This window comes from Chrysemys picta, chromosome 4, assembly GCF_011386835.1.
Source record: "Chrysemys picta bellii isolate R12L10 chromosome 4, ASM1138683v2, whole genome shotgun sequence".
Classification (NCBI taxonomy): Eukaryota; Metazoa; Chordata; order Testudines; family Emydidae; genus Chrysemys; species Chrysemys picta.
The window spans coordinates 58,037,710-58,054,142 of record NC_088794.1 but is presented as its reverse complement, the minus strand read 5'-3'; the positions used below and the strand labels follow the sequence as shown (position 1 = coordinate 58,054,142).

At 49.4% G+C, this 16,433-nt stretch overlaps 1 protein-coding gene across 1 annotated transcript in view; it reads right to left on the bottom strand.

Moving 5' to 3' along the window:
• Positions 1–10,782: 10,782 nt before the first annotated feature.
• Positions 10,783–16,433, bottom strand: part of KCNC4 (potassium voltage-gated channel subfamily C member 4) — a 79,114-nt gene continuing 73,463 nt past the window's right edge. Inside the window, exon 4 of the mRNA XM_005311559.4 lies at positions 10,783–11,700. Coding sequence (XP_005311616.1) covers positions 11,543–11,700 — 158 coding nt within the window. The 3' untranslated portion in view covers positions 10,783–11,542. The remainder of the gene's footprint in view (positions 11,701–16,433) is intronic.

Genomic DNA, 16,433 nt, shown 5'->3' with positions numbered 1-16,433 from the left:
GGTTTTCAGTTAAAAAACCCCTCAGTGTTTGGTTTTTGAAAATCAATTTTTTAAACCAAAAATGGCTTTTGAAAACCTGAAAAATTGTATTAAGGAAATGAATCGGAGGGGAGGTTTAAAAAGTAATTTTCCCCCTAAATTTTCCAGGAAAAATAATTGGCCTTTTTCAACCCCTGTTGTTACTCATTGGGAAAGTACCACATGCCAGAGGGAAGGATGTGAGCATGATCTTGTAGGGAAATACTGGCTGTGGGCAGGGCCAGCGCAACCCATTAGGCGACCAGGACGCTGACATTTGGGGGGCGGCGGCCGCTGTGGTTGTCGTCGGTATTTCGGGGGCAGGATCTTCCGCCGCCTCCATCGGGGGCACCATTTTGGGGGTGGGACCTTCCGCCGCCTAGGGCGCCAAAAAGGCTGCCGGCGCTCCTGGCTGTGGGTATGTCTGCATTGGAGTGGGGCTGTAATTTCCAGCTCGGGTAGACATATCTGCACTAGCTCTGAGCTAGCATGCTAAAAACACCAGTGTAGCTGTGGCAGCATGGGCAGCAGGCTGGGCTAGCCACCCAAGTGTGTTCCGAGGCTGTCAGGTGGGATCATACTTGGGCAGCCTGGGGGTACACTGCTGTTAGCATGCTAGCTCAAACCGGGGATTTACACACCAGTCCCTTTAACTTCTGTGCCCAGAAAGATAATGGAGCAAATAATTAAGCAATCAATTTGCAAACACCTAGAAGATAATAAGGTGATAAGTAACAATCAGCATGGATTTGTCAAGAACAAATCGGGTCAAACCAACCTGATAGCTTTCTTTGACAGGGTAACAAGCCTTGTGGATAGGGGGAAAGTGATAGACATGGTATATCTCGACTTTAGTAAAGCTTTTGATACTGTCTCGCATGACCACCTCATAAACAAACTAGGGAAATGCAATCTAGATGGAGCTACTATAAGGTGGATCCAAAATGGTTGGAAAACTATTCCCAGAGAGTAGTTATCAGTGGTTTACAGTCATGCTGGAAGGGCATAACGAATGGGATCCCGCAGGGATCAGTTCTGGGTCCGGTTCTGTTCATTATCTTCACCAATGATTTAGATAATGGCATAGAGAATACACTTATAAAGTTTGCGTACGATACCAAGCTGAGATGGGTTGCAAGTGCTTTGGAGGATAGGATTAAAATTCAAAATGATCTGGACAAACTGGAGAAATGGTCTGAAGTAAATAGGATGAAATTCAATAAGGACGAATGTAAAGTATTCCACATAGGAAGGAACAATCAGTTGTACACATACAAAATGGGAAATGACTGCCTAGGGAGGAGTACTGCGGAAAGGGATGAGAGGGTCATAGTGGACCACCAGCTAAATATGAGTCAACAGTGTAACACTGTTGCAAAAAAACCAAACGTCATTCTGGAATGTACTAGCAGGACTGTTGTAGCAAGACACAAGAAGTAATTCTTCTGTTCTGCGCTGATTAGGCCTCAATTGGAGTATTGTGTCCAGTTCTGGGCGCCACGTTTCAGGAAAGTTGTGGACAAACTGGAGAAAGTCCAGCAAACAGCGACAAAAATGATGAAAGGTCTAGAAAACATGACCTATAAGGGAAGATTGAAAAAATTGGGTTTGCTTAGTCTGGCAAAGAGAAGACTGAGAGTGGACACGAGAACAGTTTTCAAGTACATAAAAGGTTGTTACAAGGAGGAGGGAGAAAAATTGTTCTTCTTAACTGCTCAGGATAGGAAAAGAAGCAATGGGCTAAAATTGCAGCAAGGGAGGTTTAGGTTGGACATTAGGAAAAACTTCCTGTCAGCATGGTTAAGCACTGGAATAAATTGCCTAGGGAGGTGGTGGAATCTCCATCATTGGGGATTTTTAAGAGCAGGTTAAAGAAACACCTGTCAGGAATGGTCTAGATAATTAGTCCTGCCATGAGTGCAGGGGACTGGACTAGATGACCTCTCGAGGTCCCTTCCAGTCCTATGATTCTATGATCCAATTGGAGCTAGCGCAGGCAAATCTGCTTGAGCTGGAAATGATACCTTCAGCGTAGATGATGTACCCTATCTTTGGAGAACAGGGTTCAATCCCTGGCTTGCCACTTGTGGCAAGTCATTCTTCTAGTCCTGATTCCCCACCCCTGACTTCAGTGACAAAGAATCAAGCGCTCTGTCCTTTGTTTCCCTACTTTGAGATCCCTGGGGAGGGTGGGACAGAAGCATAGGGGGGCGTTAATTGTCATGCCCACAACAAGCTGAAGACCTGAACATGGAGTGTTTGTGTAGCAGGAAAGATCACTTGGGGTTCAGTTCAGCTGGAGCTCAGAGCTACAGACTACTGTTCATTTCGCCCGTTAGCTCCACGGCACGAGGGAACAGAGACCACAATCTCATCTTTGGGCTCACAGTTCACTTTTTTGTTCATTGTCTCACACCTGTCCCAGTGAGATAAGGCATAAGGTGAGAACACCGCTAGCAGGGCTGGTACACATGAAATATACTCTCCAACTGTTAACCCTTTCTACTCAGGAACGGAGTGTAAGCAGTGCGTAGGCCTTGCTCCAGCCCTTGCCAATGGATTTCCCCCCTTGTACACACCCAGCTCAGATAGCAAGAAAATGCTCTGCACATGTACGTGGAAGGAAACTAATTTTGCCTCCCAGTCACTGAAGAAGACACCAGATGCTAGCGGCAGATGATGATGATTTATGGTGCAGTCGTGCCAACCAAGCTGTGAACCCCACTGCGCCAGGTGCTGTACAAATTCAAAATGACAGACCGCTGCTGCCTCCAAGAGTTTACAGTCTCAAAAGATAAGGCAAAGGGTGGGAGAGCAAAGTGCCTTGCCCACGGTCAAGCAGTAGGTCAGTGGCGGAACTGAGGCTAGCACCCACCTTGCCAAGCTCTTAGCCACTAGCCCATGCTGCATAGCACCATCAAGGCATTATGAAGGCTACTGTAGGTTGACAAGGTTCAGAGCGAGAATACCCCGCAGAAGTTATGGCTTTGAAGGGAGTAGTGCCTAATAGTTTCCAATGGAGATCAGCTTTCTTCAGTGCTTTCTTCAAGGCCAATTTCAGAAGCAATATACATAAAGTGCAGTAAATGAGCCTCTCTAACAGTAACTTAGATAACACCAGTCAAACTGGACTGGTCTGTAGCAGCATGGTTCTCTTCCCCAGGATCCCCATCTCCATCTCGTGTTGCAAAGTGTAAGCTTTTTAAAAACTTCACCCTCTCGTCTTTTGGGTTGGTGAAGCCTCTAGAGTTGGACCTTCATAAGATGAGCTGAGAGTAACTGATGGGGCGACACTCACTTGAGTTTCCAGGCAAACTGCTCCCATTCATCTGGATTGTGAGCCAGCGGTTCTCAAACTGTGGATCAGGACCCCGTTTTAATGGGGTCACCAGGGCTGGCATTTAGATGTGCTGGGGTCCAGGGCCGAAGCCAAAGCCCGAGGGGTCCCGATCAAATACGTTTGAGAACCACTGGAGCCTACTGATGACAATTTTAATACCGACCTGAACTATTTCCAAGCAAACAAGACAGGAGATGGGCAATCATAGCTGGAAGGCTTGCGCAATCTACAGTGAGTGGCATCCCATTTTGGCATCACAAGTAGGTGAGGCTTAGGTGGGGGGGGGCAGAGCTTGGGAGGGACATACAGTTTATTTTTTTCTAATCCAGCTGGTAAATTCCACCAACTCAGCACATCAATTGAGTGGGTGTAAGTAAGTCTAAGGGACTCTGAGTGTAAGGGCATCTCAGTTTCACCACCTTACATATCACCTGTACATTTGGCCCTATAAGCCCAGTCCCCTGGTCTTAACTCAGGTCTTGCATCTAAAACCTCAATACCCATGACTACTTTGTCACAACATATTGAGAACAATATCTCCCTACTGTATGGGTTTTTCAGCCTGCGCTGGTACAGCTACTTGTGAATCCCAGGTTGCAGTCATGTTCTGAATTGTGACCATAGTTCCTCTGGGTATTGCATTATAAACTGCCTGATGGCAGCTGGGGGATCTGCCAGAGTTTAAAGAGACAAGGTGATGTAAATGAGGCTGTCACAGCTGAAAGCATGGAATTGTGCTTCATTAAAGGTGCTTTGATTCTGTTTCTCAAGTCATGTTAGATTACCGCTGTGCGGCTGATGCTGGCATTGTGTGACACTGGGGGAAAAAGAGAAAGGGACTGGAGAGGAGTCTGAATATTTGCAGCTCACGTGGAGCTTTGATCTTGTTGGAACTCAGAAGATAAATAAGGACGGCCCAAAAGGGCACATCTCATGGTGCTGGGTGCTGCACAAACACAGAGAGTGTAGGTCAGAGGTGGGCAAACTACGGCCCATGGGCCACATCCGGCCCACGGGACCATCCTGCCATGCCCTTGAGTTCCTGGCCAGGGAGGCTAGCCCCCGGCCCCTCCCCTGATGTTTCCCTCCCCCTGCTGTTCCCCCGCTTTCTCCACAGTTACAACGCCATGCGGGCAGCGCAGCTGGCTCCGGCATAGTAAGGGGGCAGGGAGTTGGGGGGGTTGGATAAGGGGCAGGAGGTCCCAGGGGGGATGTCAAGGGACAGGGAGCAGGGGGCGGTTGGATGGGGTGGAGATTTTGGGGGGGCAGTCAGGGAGTGGGAACAGCGGGGGTGGGATAGGCGTGGGAGTCCTGTGGGGCCTGTCAGGGGCGGGGGTGTGGATATGGGTCAGGGCAGTCAGGGGACAGGGAGTAGGGGGAAGGTTGGATAGGCGTGGGAGTCGCAGGGGGACTGTCAGGTGCGGGGGGGCCCCAGGAGGGGGCAGTGAGGGGACAAGGAGCAGGGAGGTTGGATGGGTCGGGGGTTCTGAGGGTGGCAGTCAGGGTGCAGGAAGTGGGAGGGGGCAGATAGGCAGCGGGGGCCAGGCTGTTGGGGAGGCACAACCTTCCCTACCCGGCCCTCCATACATTTTTGCAACCCCGATGTGGCCCTTGGGCCAAAAAGTTTGCACACGCCTGCTGTAAGTGAGTCATATAGGATGCTCTTCCAAGTCAATATTGAACCAGCTGTGCTGAACAAGGTATAAAACCAACATCTTGACCATTTGTGATCAACAACTCCAACTGCCTAATTACAGTGATACAAATTAATCCCTCCGGGTCTATCCTGTGGAGCAACCAAAGAATCCCCTGGGGTGAGATGTCTCTCCTCGGATGTGACCAAGGAATATCTAGGGCTCATTGTATTGGCCAAACATTCCCCAGTGTTCCAGCTGAGGAAGATCTAGTTTTGCATTCCGGAGGATTGCTGTACTACTTAAAAACTGCCACCTTCCATCCCAGAGGTGGCTCTGTTTCAGCAACAGGTGAAATGATCCTTGTACAGTATGCCAGTGTTTCAGTGCTCTCTGGATGAAAGGGATTATATAAGTGTCCGTCACTATTATTATGCATAGCAAGAGCTAATTCTTTTTCTAAACTTCCCAGGCAGCTGCGAGACCAAGGAGAAGGAGATTTGATGGGCCAGAAAATAAAGGAAACTGAACCATCCCAGTGGATGCTTCCCTCAACAGTGAACTCATCAGGGCAAACTTTCTGCTGCTGTAAATTGGCCCACTGACATCAGTGGACCTGCACTAGTGGACACCAGCAGAGCATTTGGCCCGTCAATGAAGAATGGTCCTCCCTCCAATTCTCCTCCTGGAACAGACAGTCCCATTCTTGGGCCGATTCAAAAACGAGACAGAATCTTTATTTTATTCAGCTGTTCATACAGTGTGTTGCAGAGCCCTTCTGAATAGGCCATGGGACGCAAGTGTGAGAGAGCCAAGCTGCTGGGAACTGGGCCGCTGGGAGAGGAGAAGGTCCACGGGAGGATGTTACCCACAGAATGAAGTGCAGAACTGATTCAATTAATCTAATCCTAGAAGAGAGGCTCAAGGCAATAATTTCTTGTTCCATCATCCCCAGAAGGACCATCTTTCCCTTGGCTTTTGCTTCATGTAATTTCTTCCACAGCAGTTGTGTTTTTCAGGTCAAAGACAGCCTGCAGCCACCTTAGGGATCCTTCATTTTTCATACTTACCTTTCTGAGGGTGACTTTGGCTTTTTGAAATCAACAATGAAGGGCGGGAGGCAGCAGAATGAATTAAAAGAATGAGAGAGAGACAAATGAGCAGATCACTCTGGGAAGGCACACAAAAATCTCACCATATGCCTTTAGACCACCTTTCCTCAGGGGTGCACAGCCTAATTGTCCTAATTTTCATTTATCCTCACGTATCTCAGATGAGAAAGGAGACAGGGTTTATTGATGACATTTGCCTTCTAGAGATGAACTGTATGACATTCTCAAAGCTGCTTGGATTGCTATTGGACCATCTTTCTACCTGTGTGGCTGCTTTCTGACAAGAAGTTCTGTTGCCCTGGAGCTAGGTCTCCATGGTAACTCGCTTTTCAGACACTCAATGGAAAATGCTGGCACAGAGAGGCTTGTGCTGGAATACTGATTCACACCAAGCGTCTGTAACACTGACTGCATTTTAATACCGCTCAGCTACCCGGTGGGCTAAAAATACACAACGCTCCATCTCCTCCTGAACTTGAGTAAGCATCTTAAAGCAACACCTCTGAAATGCTGAGCCTCTGAAATTCTATGAATCAGCTAAAATTAGGAAGCTGGCAGAACTGTTGAGGAAATGTAAAATGCGCATCACGCCTCTTCCCTAACGCTACAATGATGGGCTTCTCGTTGTGTTCCAAGTGTTGGATTGGGTTACCTAGGGAGGTGGTGGAATCTCCTTCCTTAGAGGTTTTTAAGGCCCGGCTTGACAAAGCCCTGGCTGGGATGATTTAGTTGAGGATTGGTCCTGCTTTGAGCAGGGGGTGGGACTAGATGACCTCCTGAGGTCCCTTCCAACCCTGATATTCTATGATTGGGAGTCCACAGGTTATGTCTGCACTGCATTGTAAACCCGGGTCTTGGGGACTCAGGGTTGCCAAGCCTCATCCTGCATTGTAAACCTGGGTTTACAATTGCTGGGCCTGAGGTCTCACAACCACGTGAATGCATCCACACTGCACTATGCCGACCTTCTGACCAGGGCCGCCCAGAGGATTCAGGGGGCCTGCGGCAAAGCGAGGGAGCTGCGGCGCTTGTACTCACCCGGCGGCGGTCCGGGTCTTCGGCAGCATTTTGGTGGTTGGGGGCCCTTCAGTCGCTCTGGGTCTTCGGCAGCACTGAAGGACCCCCCACTGCCGAAATGCGGCCAAAGACCTGGACCGCTGCCGGGACAGGGCTCGCGGGGCCCCTGCGGGGCCCGGGGCAAATTGCCCCACTTGCCCCCACCTCTGGGTGGCCCTGCTTCTGACTCGGGTCTGCGGTTTGAGCGGCATCCACACTGCAAAATGACAGGGCTTGGACCTGCATGACAGCTGGACTTGGGCTTTGACACCCTACACAGCAGAGCTCTAGCACACAGTGCCTGAGGGCTGGCTGACCCAAGTCAGACTGATTTGTGTACGGATGGAAGCAGGGCTCAGGTTCAAACCTGAGTCAGAGCCTGGCTTCGTGGGCAGTGCAGACTGGAGCTGGGACCAGTACTGGCTTCACTCTCTACAACCCCCCCTGCAGAATGGAAGCACTTGAAGACTCAGTGACTTCCCCCCTCTCCCGTGGAGGATTGTCACAAGGATTTAGAGTGCTCTCAACTTGCACGGATTTCAACTCTGCACCTCTTAGGAGGTTGTCACAGACATGCCTGCACCACGGTGCCCCCTGCTGGCTGAGCACGATGCTGCAGGCACTCCCTGCCTCACTTTCCTCCTCTGAGGTGGGCCCCCTCAACCTTCCCCACCCAGGTTGGGCTGGTGATGTGATTTAACCCTCCAGCCAAGACACCAGCTAAAACAACCTCTTCCAGGGTAACAAAAGTCCAAACAAACACCCTGCTTGGGCTTCTTCTTCAGCCCACCCTCAGGGTTCAGTTTGCAGCCCTTTCTGGCCTACCTTTCAGTTCTCCCCGCTTTGGGATAGAATCCTGAGGTCCAGCCTGCTTCCCTGAAGTCCTCCCAGATCTGCTTCAGGGCCTTCCCCAGGTGCCCAAGTTACTCCCTATCATTTCTCCCCCAAACTGAACTCTCTACCCTTTGATGAGGCCCAGCTGTTTATTAGGCTGCCATGTGACTCCAATTAGTCCAGCCCCCTTAGGCTGGGTGGCTGCTAATTATAGCACAGACACTGCTGCTGTCATATCACCATAAAGGGCCAGTCACCCTGTGACAAAAAATGCACTCAGCACCAGGGCCGGCTCTAGGCACCAGCAAAACAAGCTGGTGCTTGGGGCAGCACATTTTTAGGGGCGGCATGGCCGGCGCCAGAATGCCGCCCCTAAAAATGTGCCCCGGCCGCCCTAGCTCACCTCCGCTGCTGCTGCCACGGCGCGCGAAACAGCTGATTCGCGCGCCGCTACTCGCCCTCCCTCCCAGGCTCTCAAGCCTAGGAGGGAGGGGGAGAAGCGGCGGCGCGCGAAACCACCGCTCGGGATCTCCCCCTCCCTCCCAGGTTTGAGAGCCTGGGAGGGAGGGGGAGACCCGGAGCCGCCGCGGCGCATGAAACAGCTGATTCACGCGCCGCTGCTCCCCCTCCCTCCCAGGCTTGAGAGCCTGGGAGGGAGGGCGAGTAGCGGCGCGTGAATCAGCTGTTTCGCGCGCCGTGGCAGCAGCAGCGGAGGTGAGCTAGGGCGGCCGGGGCACATTTTTAGGGGCGGCATTCTGGCGCCGGCCACGCCGCCCCTAAAAATGTGCCACCCCAAGCACCAGCTTGTTTTGCTGGTGCCTAGAGCCGGCCCTGGGGGGAGCAGCGGCGCGCGAATCAGCTGTTTCACGCGCCGCGGCGGCTCCAGGTCTCCCCCTCCCTCCCAGGCTCTCAAACCTGGCAGGGACGGGGAGATCCCGAGCGGCCGTTTCGTGCGCCGCCGCTTCTCCCCCTCCCTCCTAGGCTTGAGAGCCTGGGGGGAGGAGGCAGGGCTGGGGATTTGGGGAAGGGGCGGAGTTGAGGCGGGGCTGGGGCAATTAAATAAGGGGAGGGGGGGCGGCCAAAATTGTTTTTGCTTTGGGCGGCAAAAATCCTGGAGCCGGCCCTGCTCAGCACCTCACTGGTTTGGGTTCTTACAAAGATAGCCTGGTGTAAGAATTCCCTCTGACCTGAGGTGCCACGCCGGAGAAATATTAGTAATTAGTAACGCTGGGCTGCGTTATGGCACACCATTGACTGGGGTAATGCACCAATCCACTTGATGCACCTCTGCTTCTTGAGGAGAAGGTCCATTAGGAGAATGACACTTTAAATCTAGGAGAGGCAGGGCCTGGATGGCTCGCAGGGCTGGTGATGGGAACTTTCATAGCTTGTTCAGCAGCTCAAATGTGGGGCCAAAAAATCATTCCCCTTTGAAGGGTTTGTGGTGGCCACCGTGAAATAATTGTATGTTGTCCTTCAGCTGAGGAGTTAAAAGTGCTTCAGAAGCTGTATTGGAATTGGAAAAGGTACAGAAAAGGGCAACAAAATTAATTTTTTGAGATTAATAAGACTGGGACTTTTCAGCTGGGAAAAGAGATGACTAAGGGGGGATATGATTGAGGTCTATAAAATTGTGACTGGTGTGGGGAAAGTAAATAAGGAAGTGCTATTTGCTCCTTCTCATAACACAAGAACCAGGGTGACCCAATGAAATTAATAGGCAGCAGGTTTAAAACAAACAGAAGGAAGTATTTCTTCACACAACGCACAGTCAACCTGTGGAACCCTTTGCCAGAGAATGTTGTGAAGGCCGAAACTATAACAAGGTTAAAAAACAAAAACTAGATAAACTCATGGAGGACAGGCCCATCAATGGCTATTAGCCAGGATGGGCAGGGATGATGTCCCTAGTCTCTGTTTGCCAGAAGCTGAGAATGGGTGACAGGGGATGGATCACTTGATGAACCTGTTCTGTTCATTCCCTCTGGGGCACCTGGCACTGGTCACTGTCAGAAGACAGGATACTGGACTATATGGATCTTTGGTCTGGCCCACTATGGTCGTTCTTATGTAGAAGCATTAATGAAGCCTCCCAGAAGCATTCCTGTAGCTAGATGAAGAAACTAACAAAGAAAGAGTCAGGGCGTGGGATGCATGGTGAGTGCATTGTTTATCTATTGTCTTGACTTGGGCACTGATAAGGCCCCCATTAGCATTGTACCTGAGCCCCTCACAATCTTTAATGGATTGAGGCTCACATACCTCTGTGTTCAGGCAGGGCTTTTATGCCCATTATACAGATGAGGATCTTTTAAGGGCCTAATGTTCCCCCCCCCCAAATTCTCTACCTTTCCCCTCCATTGCTTTTAGCCACCTTATCACCACAGCTAGTTGGTCATTCTTTTCTGTTTCATAGAAACAGAGAAATTAGGAAAGGTGTGACAGGTTCCCCCGGGGTGCCAACTGGAACTGGGGTACCACTGAGCCCTCTGACCCACAAGCCTGGGCTCCCTCTCACACTGTGCTGTTGTGACAAGCTGCAAGCTTAGAGGGCTTTGCACTTTCACCTGCATTCACACAGGTAGGGACACACCCAGCTGCAGTCACACGTGGGCTCTCTACCCACCAGCCTAGGACCCCAGAGCAGTACCATCCTGCTCTGGTCTAATCTGGCCAGTACATGGGTTTAATACCCACTCTGCCTCTCCCTCAGTGTGAAGAGGACAATGCACACTTGTGGTAACCAAGCTGAGATTTTCCCCAGACACCTTAATCAAACACACACTGATTTGGATTAAGACATAAAATAAGTTTATTAACTACAAAAGGATAGATTTTAAGTGATAGGTAATCTGCTTTGATCTATTTCCTAATAAATAAACAAAACTGCAAACTGAGCTCAACACACTAGATAGGTAGGATATGAATTAGCAAACTCCCACCCCGACTGATAAACAGGCTGTCAGATTCTTAAGGCACAAGCTGCTTCGGCTTTGCAGCTTGGATTTCCCAGGTTTTCATACACAGGCTAGGAATCCCTTAGCCTGGGACCATCACCTCCCCCCGTTCAGTATTTCTTCCTCAGGTGTTTCCAGGTATGTTGTTGTAGGCAGAGTGAGGTACCATCATGATGTCATAAAAAGGGGTGTGGGGGGGGGGGAGAATATCTTCTCCTCACTTGCTGGAAAGCTCTTTTGCTGTGACCTGGGTCAAACAGTTCCCATCGTGTAGCGTTCTCTCAGAGAGGTTTCTATTGCACACAGTTCCTGGGGTAACCCTGGTGCTTGTGTGCATTTCCTCAATAAGCCATTAACATTGTTTGGCCTTTTTACTGTTGTACCTGAAAGGCTGCTTGTGGGTGTTTGCAACCTCACAACATATTTCAGTAACACATACATAGCCAAACTTCACATACAAACCACTGAGATATTACTGTCTAGCAGATCAAGACTTTTGGAATGATATCTTACAAGGCATACTTTGTACAAAACATATCCTAATGACATGACAGTGGTGAATAGTGGGTGTCACAAAGGGGAAAGGACATTTTAGGTAATCTTTGTCTGTTCTTCGAACAGCTTCATCCTGATGACAAGAAGATTAAGGCAAATTTTTCCATCAATTCCATGTAAGAAGGAAAATAAAATAAACCTGTATGAGGATCTCTCTCTCCAGCAAAAAATAGGTTGAGAGTTCCACTCCTTACCTGTAAAGAGAAGCCATTCAGGGTCTGATTTATTTATTAGTTTGCATCACATTAAATTACCAGGAACTGGACATAATCAACGAGCTGTCCTCTGACAAAAACTCAATCTAGGCCCCATTAGAGTAAAAGTCTGAAGTGTCAGAGCAGAAATGGACGTGCAGAGAAGGCGCAGCCAGGAGAGCTATAGACTGCTGTCGAATTAAACTGCCAAGAGTCCAGGGAAGACAAGATGGATCTGCGATGGGGGTGGTAAATATTGATGGCAGAAGGCTTCGGGCATTTAGGGGCTGGCTGAGTTCTTCACGATTAAGCATATTTGCTAGCAAACCAGGCCTCATCTACACTGGGAATTTGCCCTGATTTCAGCAGCTGGTGTAGTTACACGGGACAAAGCCCCAGTGTACAGAAAGCAAAGTCACTAGTTGCACTGATGGAGCTGGGATAATCTGCACTGGGACAAGTCATGGTTCAAAGCACTGTAAATAGGTTACACCTACTGTATGAATTGGTGGCCAGCCAAAGGTGGCTGTTATCGGGGACAAAATCCCTGTCTAAGATCCTTTTGCAAGCAGCTAACTTGTCCCAAAGGTATTTGTTATTCACCACGCTGTTCCAGAACTCATTTTTGAGTTGGTCGCTGCAATTGGTCACTGTAGGGTATTCATGCAGAGTGATTGGGCACCTAAGTCACATGGTATTGGGCCTGCTCCATAGTTATTTTCTGATGATGAATTATTATAGAGTCTAGATACCCCACTGGTCCAGGCACTTGGGTCTCATCTAGCCTTGGAGAATGAACGGTGTTTTCAAACATAGCCACTTGCACTTTTTAAACACATTTTTAAACTAAGGCCTTGTCTACACTATTAAGTTGTACCTCTTTAACTACACCGGTATGGTTAAAGTTTTACAACTTCCCTAGTATAGATGCAGTTATATAGGTATAAAGGTCCTTATACTAGTATAGTTAGTCCCATACAGGAAGGGGAATAAACTATGCTAGTATAAAGCACCTTTATACCAGTATAACTGTGTCTACACTAGGCTTTTACCTGTATAACTATTTCAGTTAAAAAAATAAATAAATCACACTCCTATCCAAAATAGTTATAGCAGAAAAATCTTTCCAGTGCAAACCAAGCCTCAGTGATGTTTAGTTAGCTAGTCGTGGTTAACCCCTTTGGGATATGTCTACATTAGGGCCTTGTCTACACTAAAAAGGGTTTATTGCTATAGCTAGAGAGGCAAGCTCCCCCATTGGAGATGCAGCTTATACCAGTTAGAGTTCTTTTGATGGCATAGTGTCAGCCAGTTCCCCAAATGGAATAAGCTGTACCAGCGACTGCTTCTATACTATGGCTTTTGCAGGCATAGTTACGTCGGTGATTTTTTTACACTCCTGTCCAACATAGCTATGCCGGGAAAACTTTCTAGTGTAGACTAGGCCTAAGTTTTTTACCTTGCGTTACTTGCCAAGTTAATTGAGTTAAACCACAAATGTTTGGACACTCCCCAAAGGTTTGTTCACCCCAGACTTGCTTTTACTGATCAGCCTCTAATGCAGACATACCCTTTGGGGGTGCTGTGTTTTTTACCCTTTATTTACACAACCAAAATAATCTGAAAAACCCCACATGGGCACTGTCAGATCTCAAATAACCATATTTACCAAATATACCCACATGTCAGGCCTAGCTACGCACATACACTGCTGTGCTGGCTGGCAGGCATTCTGCAGCTTCTAAAACACTGAATACAGTGAGCAACACTACAGGGCTCACAAGCTACTTAAAGGGATACTGTCCTATTCCTGTAAACCACAGTGTTGTCAATGACCAAAACACAGGCAGGCATCTCTAGTGGTTAGAGCAGGAATTGGACGTCTGGAATAGGCACCCAGGCCAGAGTCGGAGTCAGGGGCCAGGCATCAGAGCCAAGGGTCAGAGCTGAAATCACAAGTCAGGAAACAGAGCCAAGGGACTGGACCGGGTTACCTGGAGTGAGGCCAGGGTGGGAACAGGAGCTGTCAGAGCCATGGGGGGAATGCTTTGAGCAGCCAGTGAACTGCTGCAGAGCTTATGAGTGGCTCTGCTGACTCTTCAAACAATGAGGTGGGGTAGCCAATCAGGCTGTCACTCCAGGCCAGCTGTGCTTGTTAGGTTGCCCAGAGACTGGCTCTGCTGCAGGCCCTGCTTCCTGACAAGTGAGGTTGCTAGATTGTAAGCTCTTTAGGGCAGGGACTGGCTCTCGCCATGTATATGTACAGCACCTAGCACAATGGAGCCCTCTTGGTGCTACCGTTAGACACAAAACAGTAGAGTAAGTGAGTATGATTGTAAGTGTAGTGAATCAAGCACTTACCACCACAGCACTTCCTGCTGGTCAGTCCAGGAATTAGCTCTTTCCAGGCTCAGAGCACTTCCTGCTGGCCAGTGTCTAGCCTACCACAGGCCCCATGTCCCTCCCGGACCCCAGTGCCCCTTACCTTGGGGTGGTGCTCCACAGCAGTCCCCACACACTGGGTCTCCCCTCCCCCTATGCCCACCTTGCCTCAGTGGCTACTGCCAGTCATCATCTAGCCCCCTTTTCCTGGGGCACACTGCAGTCTGTTATGGCCATTCATCATTGGCAAGGGGATTGGACCAGCTATCTCTGCAGCCCCAGTACCTCCTTAGGCCTTTAACAAGGCCTCAGCCTGTGGAGTTGCCAGGCTGGAGCACCGCACCACACCCCAGGTACCCTGTACTCCCAGATAGCTAGATCCTTCTCACTCTAAAGTTGGAGTGAGACTCACCACCTTCACCCCAGGAGGCCTTCTTATACTGGCCCAGCTGGGCCCTGATTGGCTGCCTCAAGCCCGCTCATGATTGGCTCCCCGGGGCAGCCCTTTCCCAGGGCTGTTGTTAACCCCTTCCAAACTGGAGCGGGGTGATCGCCCTGCTACAGTAAGAGATAGACAAAAGGCCACTATCAGAAGACCTCCCCTGCTCTGGCTGCCCAGCATGGGTCAGTATGATACATACCATCAATTTCATCCAGCGACTGTTTGATCGGCTCCTCCCCATCAGGGAAGTCTGCGCTGTCTGTCTCTCTCTCTCTCTCTGCCTCGAATCCCTTACATGAAAGAGGGCTGCTTCAATCAGCCCTTTCAAAGGCAGGACTTGAGCATCAGCCAAGTTAAAACAGTGGCTGCCGGCAGATCTCTATCCCCCAGGGTAGGCAGGGAACAGCTTGCTACAGGCCACTTGCCTTTCGTTTGACCAGTTAGCGGCGGAATCAGAAGTGACTGGTGCATCAGGCGCCTTTGAAGGAAGGTTGGTGGCTGAGCATGTTAGTTGCGGTGGGGAGAATTTGACGCACAAGCACAGCTCCAGCAAAGGGGGAAAACTACTTATTCTACTTGCCAGAGGCAACACAGCTACCTTAGGTGATAGGTCGACTGCCTGTTGGTCAGGAGTCAGGCCACGCCTCAGCTCCATGCTGCTCCTGTCTTCAAAGGAACCAGTGAAGAGCCAAAATTCTGCTCACAAGTGCACCACTGACTCCTATTGCAACCAGCAGGGGCTGCACATCGGGGCAGAATTTGGCCCAAAGGGTTTCAATGTTTCTATCTCACAGCATCCATCAGCCTTCTCAGTGAGGTTAGGATTCCTCCTGAGCCCCAGCCTGGATAGTAACATTGTGCTCTCGCTAATTATTATTTATTCCCTTTGTAGTAGTGCCTCATCGTGCTAGGCGCTGTACAACCATGTGACAAAAGGACAGCCGTGGCCCTGGCTAGCTAGCAATCTCAGTCTCGCTGCTTTGATTTTACAGTGCTAAACACTAAGAGTCCCCTGCATTGAGCTAGCATGTGCCAAGCAAGAAGCTTGACACACTTCACTGAGGTGGGTAAATAACATTATCTTCGTTTTACACATGGAAAAACTGAGACCCAGAGCGACAGACTTGCCCACGGGCACAGAGCAAGTAAGCTGCCGAAAACCCAGGCCTCCTGACTCCAGTTCCCCGATTTAACTACTGACAGCCTTAACATCTTCCTTTCCTGTACAAGATTGGGATTGGTTGCAACAATAGCTCTGATCTATGAACATAAGAACATAAGAATGGCCCTACTGAGTCATACCAAAGGTCTATCTAGCCCAGCATCCTGTCTTCCGACAGTGGCCAGTGCCAGGTGCCCCAGAGGGAATGAACAGAACGGGGCATCATCAAGTGATCCATCCCCGTCACCCATTCCCAGCTTCTGGCAAACAGAGGCTAAGGACCCCATTCCTGCCCATCATGGCTAATAGCCATGGATTGACCTATCCTCCATGAATTTATCTAGTTCTTTTTTGAACCCTCTTATGGTCTTGGCCTTCACAACATCCTCTGGCAAGGAGTTCCACAGGTTGACTGTGTGTTGTGTGAAGAAATACTTCCTTTTATTTGTTTTAAACCTGCTGCCTATTAATTTCATTTGGTGACCCCTAGTTCTTGTGTTATGAGAAGTAGTAAACAACACTTCCTTACCTACCTTCTCGACACCAGTCATGATTTTATAGACCTCTATCATATGCCCCCTTAGTCATCTCTTTTCCAAGCTGAAAAGTCCCAGTCTTATTAATCTCTCCTCATATGGAAGCCGTTCCATACCCCTAATCACTTTTGTGGCCCTTTTCTGAACCTTTTCCAATTCCAATGTATCTTTTTTGAGATGGGGCGACCACATCTGCACACAGTATTCAAGA